Source organism: Pseudorasbora parva, chromosome 4 (assembly GCF_024679245.1).
Source record: "Pseudorasbora parva isolate DD20220531a chromosome 4, ASM2467924v1, whole genome shotgun sequence".
In the NCBI taxonomy this organism is placed as follows: domain Eukaryota; kingdom Metazoa; phylum Chordata; class Actinopteri; order Cypriniformes; family Gobionidae; genus Pseudorasbora; species Pseudorasbora parva.
In genome coordinates, this window is record NC_090175.1 from 22,601,216 (window position 1) to 22,607,215 (window position 6,000).

General features: G+C 37.9%; 1 protein-coding gene across 1 annotated transcript in view; it reads left to right on the top strand.

The window, feature by feature from the left end:
* vegfc (vascular endothelial growth factor c) overlaps positions 1 to 5,673 on the top strand; it is a 70,542-nt gene extending 64,869 nt beyond the window's left edge. The window contains exons 6-7 of the mRNA XM_067441309.1: positions 1,348 to 1,666; positions 4,910 to 5,673. Of these exons, the coding sequence (XP_067297410.1) occupies positions 1,348 to 1,666; positions 4,910 to 5,024 (434 nt within the window). The 3' untranslated portion in view covers positions 5,025 to 5,673. The remainder of the gene's footprint in view (positions 1 to 1,347; positions 1,667 to 4,909) is intronic.
* The last annotated feature ends 327 nt before the right edge of the window (positions 5,674 to 6,000 follow it).

The window sequence follows — 6,000 nt, forward strand, 5'->3', positions numbered from 1 at the left end:
AAAAATGTGATCTCTGTGCTATTTTAACCCATATGAATGCTGACTTGAATCTCAAGTATGGTAAATGAGGTAAACCTCATATCTCTCAAAGGGATTACATTCTATGAAATCATATATGTGAGTTAAATCCAGTAACATAAAAAAATCCCTCGTTTTTTAAATGATGGTCACTGCAACAAAACCAGACCAGTATGGGACCTTTCCAGTGAAAACCAAATAGTTTTTATTTACTGTAACTGAGCAGTTTCCCAAGTGAAATGTCTTGAAACAGCAATGGCAAACCACACTGCAAAAATACCATTGACATGCAATGCATTTGACAACATAAACGTTAAAATAATTCTGGTTTAAATGGTTTTGTCTATTTTGCAAGAATCCCTGCACATGTGGTACAACAACATGCTAACAAAAAGCATATTAGGCAGTTTATACACTCTTTCCACACAAGCTTGATTCTCTGTAATGCGGCCACTATGTGTTTAATTATTAGCAAACACAAACACTGGTGACAGGAATTCACTCTCTCTCATTAGTCAAGTTTATAGGCCATTTCGTACAGTCCAAAACAAAGAAAGGAATATACTGAGTTGAATTAGCCACTGAATTTGTTTTCATCAAGTTGTAAAGAAAAACATCTGTTTAGGCCTTCGGGGGTAGCATAAGGAATGCTGGGTAGAAACACTGTATTGCTAAACAGTGTATCATGTCTGACAAATGTGCATGCTGGACATTGTTCTTTACTTGCGTAACACTTTGGGAATTGGACAGGCATTCCATAGCATTTACTTAAGATTTCCTCACAAGTGTAAAAATAAGTTATAATGTAAAATAAAAAAAATACCAAGTTATGTCAGATTGGAGGGACCTTAATGCAACCGATGATAGTTACATTGTTAACTGCATGACACAAGCTGTTTGGTTCATGTTGCAAATGCAGCAAAATAACTTGCTGCTCAACATTTCAATAGTTGGTTAGCGTTCACTATATTCAGAGTTCCTCTGAAACCCTCCACCTTCCCCAGCTCCACCTGTATAGATCCGTTATGGGTAATTTTACATGTGCTATTTAAGCTGAAGCAGTATGTCACGTCTTGCATGCTCAGCAGCAAAGTGTCGGTTTATCCATTGGCAGCAGCCTGTTCCTGTACTTGCTTTGCAGCAGCAATAACCTATGACAAAAAATCAATCACAGCAATACTCTACAGTGGCAGCCATTCAGGAGCAGCAGCGTAGCAGATCTATTCTGCCAAGACCAAATACGTTAACATTGTCATATCTATTACCAAGTTAAAAATCTTCTGAAAGTTCTCATGATATAACTTCTATTTCTCTTTTCTCCTTCTGCAGACATTGAACAGGACTTTTGCGGCCCAGAGAAAGAGCTGGATGAGGAGACCTGTCAGTGTGTATGCCGAAAAGAGCTGAGAACGGCAGGCTGTGGACCACTCCGCTACCTGGACAAGAATACCTGTCAGTGTACATGTAAAGCGCAGCCCTCCTCCTGCGGACCTCGGCAGAGCTTCAACAAGGACACCTGCCAGTGCACCTGCGCCAAGGTGTGTCCTAAGAGTCAGCCTCTCAACCACACCAAATGTGTGTGTGAATGCACAGAGTCTCCTAACAAGTGCTTCTTAAAAGGGAGTCGGTTCCACCCAGGGACATGCAGGTGAGAAAAGTTCTCTGTTATTTATCAAATGTTAAATGATTACCTTGTGGGTAAAATTAAGTTTGAAAAACCTTCCTGGCATCGCCTACGCTGCTGAGAGCGGCGTTTAGATTAATATGTGAAAATGTAAATATGTGATGCGTACTTTCCTCTACACAACAAAAATGATAGCAGATAAAAGCATCTGTTTATGTTTTTACTTGCGCCTGACCTCGATGGACTAACCAGAAGAAAAGAACAAGAGAATACTTCCACTTCAAGAAGGTGGAGCCTCAAGGTGATGATACATGGAGTCATGTTCCTTGGGCACTTTCCCGTTGAGAATGGGTAACACATTTCTATCTGGATACTTTAGATCGGTTGTGGGCACTGTGGGACCGTGTTGCCTGTTGGCTTAAAAAGTTGCCCCATGTATCATCATCTTCAGTGCCACACCTACCTATTATGCAATTACCTAGGACCCAACCAAGGTGTTTACCAACCGGAGCAAACCTTTCTGTTTGCAAAAGTTCTCTTTGGCAAACTGTTTTGAATTCCACAAACAAACTCCAAACAAACTTAATTCTGGGCAGATTTTGTTCGAAATTACATCACACCAGTTCTGTGTGGTCATTTTGGAAAAAAATGTAAACCTTCCTTGAGGTGCACTTAGGGCTGGGCGGTAAAACGATAACGATAATTATCACGATATAATTGTCCTTGATAAAATGATAACAACAGATAACAACTTCTTCGAAGTTCTTCCATATAACATTGAGCCCAACACAGCGCTAAATCTACATTAACTACATTCACGAACAGGCTTAACCTTGTTAGTTGTAGTGGGCAACAAGCTAACGTTACCAAATTATAATCACTAAAACATCGGACTTGTACATCGCTATCATAATTGTTTGTCTTTGGTGATGTATTAATGACTCAGCTTTGCCTGTATTAAAAGAGAAATAATTTCATCCGATGTTTAAAATTAATAAAGTAGACTTGCTTACTGGAGTTCCACATCTACTGAACTTTGCTCTCTCCCAACCAGCCCACTGTTGGTAAGGTGTGTGTGTGTGTCAGTGAGATGTGTGTGAGTGTGAGATGCACTATGGACCACTGTGAGGCAAGAGAGGGGGGACTCAAAATGTTTCTGAACTAAAAGGCTTTTTTTTTTTTTTTTTTTCACGTTTGCGTTTTTAGTGTTTGACTACTTACACAATTAAGTATATATAATGATATTATTGATATGTAGAGTAAAAAATTATGACCACAGTAGGGCTGACCCCTAATTGTCGAAGATTCGATGCATCGATATGCAGGACCGGATTCGACGACTGATCTCATGGTCTAATCTTCATGGGTGTTATGAAACGAGGATCATACCATTTTGGCAATGTAGGGGTGCCCAATATTAGTGTTATAAAGACGTGTCACGGCGCTGAGCGATCGCCCCTTTAAGGGCACTGAGCTTCGCACCGGACCTGCCGCGCCTTTAAAATTCGAACACATATACACCGACGGCGGCATTCGACGCCTGTCCGCGGCGATTAAATGTATATTTCCCTCAAATCGTGAATGTACATACTGACTTCACCGTGTGCTACAAGATACACTCATCGTGCAGCTCTTCTGTCAGAAGTTGATTCAAAATTGAGCTTAAGCGTATTTAATGTTCACGTCTGTCTGGTGTGAGATACCTGAGACACGGCGCTGAGCTTCAGTCCGGTGTGCGACCCCCTTTAGGCACAATCAGCTTAAGAACGTGCATATAAACGCACTCAAAGTGTTCTTTTCCTCTCTAGGCAGGTTTTTTTTTTAGGTTTATTTATCAAAATGTTCTTTTATATATTTGTGTGATGTCTGTGTTTCGATCGCGGCTTTTAAATGTTATGAGAGAACAGTTAATTTACGAATGCGTAGTGTATAGTTTTGATCACTTTTATTAAGTGGTGTCTGTGTGCCGTGTGTAAAGTAAAATAAAAATAGTCTTAGCCAACTGCTGACTAGTGTCCTGCCCTTTCCAACCCGTTTATACCGTTTATTTTTTACAGTCTATGGTTTACACATACACAGATGATTCGACTATCGGTCGACCATAGAGAGATTCGAAAATTCTGATTCGAATGTGTAAATCCTTAGTCGAGGACACCCCTATACCACAGTTAAGATTTTAATAAATAAATCTACCTCAGTTTTAATATATATTTTCATCTGTTTGGGAAGTGTTTGTCATGTTTTGACAATAAAGGATAGTTTCAAAAAAGGCAAAAATATGCCTTTAAACTTTAAAGAAATAAAGATTTTACATTAATCTGGATATTTATCGATATCGACTGATATGGCAAATTATATCGTGATCATTTTTTTGGGCCATTTCGCCCAGCCCTAGGGACACTTGAAGTATATTCAGGCTTTAAAGGCATTTGTAACTTAAGTTTAATCACGTAAGGATGAGTAAAGTTAAAATACTAAATGTTGTTATCGCGCCATATGCTATTCACACAAATAGTAAAAATGTTGATGGATTTAATGTATTTACAGTAAGTACATTAAGGCCTTTCATCACAATAGTCACCCCTAATTTCATTAAATGATTTAACACAGTAGAAAGCAGGGAAAAAAACTATTGCTTGTCACTTGGTTTAAACGTGTTCCAAGATAAATAACTAAATGTTTAGTATAACATGATTTTTCATGCTCTTTCCCTCTCTGACCTGTGTAACTGATATAAAAATATAGCATTTTTTAAAATTAAATGTCGTTTTCCAACCCCAAGGCCCTGCACCATTACCTCATTTAAGTTGATTTATGCTGTATATGTGAGAGCAGGAATCAAATGTCTATCGTCAGGGCCTAAAGGTTGTGGTGTAGCACTTTACAATAAGGTCACATTTAATGCATTAGGTAACATGAACTACAGTAATAGTTTTTTTTTTTTTTTTTTTTTTTTACTTTGTTAAAGCTATTTGATAAAAAATACAGTTGTCTATTTTTTGTTAATGTTAGTTCACAGTGCATTATCATCAACATAAAAATGTATTATTAAATGTTTAAATTAACATTTAAATAAGATTATTGAATTAAGTATTGTTCATCGTTAGTTCATGTTAATGTAGTTTTGTTTTTGTTACCATTTGTGGAAATGTTTTATTTCATATAGCATTACAGTGTAGTTAATTTTGTATATTTATATATGTTTAGCTTACTGCCTTTACTTTGTCAATCGGATATTAATTATTTTTTTCCCTTTCTTATTGTTAGTTGTTTCTCCGCGCCATGTCACATGGAACCCAGGAAAAAGAGATGTAAGGATAATGAGTATTTCAGTGAGCAACTGTGTCGCTGTATACCCACATACTTGGGGAGACTGAACTAAATACAATCAACAGTGCAGGTAGCGCTGAATGCTTACGGACACGCTGGCATTCGGAGCAGTGCTAATGTTCGGCTGCTGCTTATTGGACTCTCGTGCTAGTCATGTGGACTAGCGTGGAGTACGTGGGAGAACAGAAATGTCCACATTCAACCCCACATATCAAGCATGTGGTGAGCTATTAAGGACTGAGAGAGATTTCTTAAGGCTGGAGCCATGTTTTTTCATTGTTTTAATGGAATTGTCTATTCGTTATTTGTCAGATAATGCTTATATAATTTATTGCCATGAAATGTTTTGAATCTCCCTTGTTCATAGCATTCATTTCAAATCTCTGCAAAGAAAAAAACCACTGTGATCAATATTTTTGTATCATGTCAAGTCCCGTAAAATAAAGTATAAAGTATAAAGTTGTATTATATATTGTTAACTTATTTATAATCTTATTGAAATAATACTGCACATGATTCAAATGTATTCAGTTTTGACTACCAAATATATGCACCTATCATTCCAGATACATTCTATCAAACTGACAGTTCAAGCCGGCAAAGAAACGTTTTGTGCTGGAAGCATTGCTTGTTGACAATCTAAAACCATCACCCAAGTCACCTACAATATCGAAGACCCTGAACAGGGAAATACAGCATGGTTTTACCAGGAAAAAAGCCTGGATATCCATTAACAGCAGAAAACTGGTGCTACATGTATGCCGTAAGAGTTACATGAGTGACAATGTACACTTGGATGAATGGATTCCACTTACGTCACATCCAGCACGTCCTTGAGTAAAAGCAGTATAGAGTGATCAAGTGGTGTGTGGAACAGTCTCTAAGTTTGGAGACCTTTAGGACTTTTAACCCCGATGGATTTGTAAATAGGAGCAATGTGATTGGCCCAACTCCACTTGTTATCGGCCCACTGTTTCAGCTTGACACTGTAAATATAATAAATCACCTCTGCTTCCATCCCTTGTGTC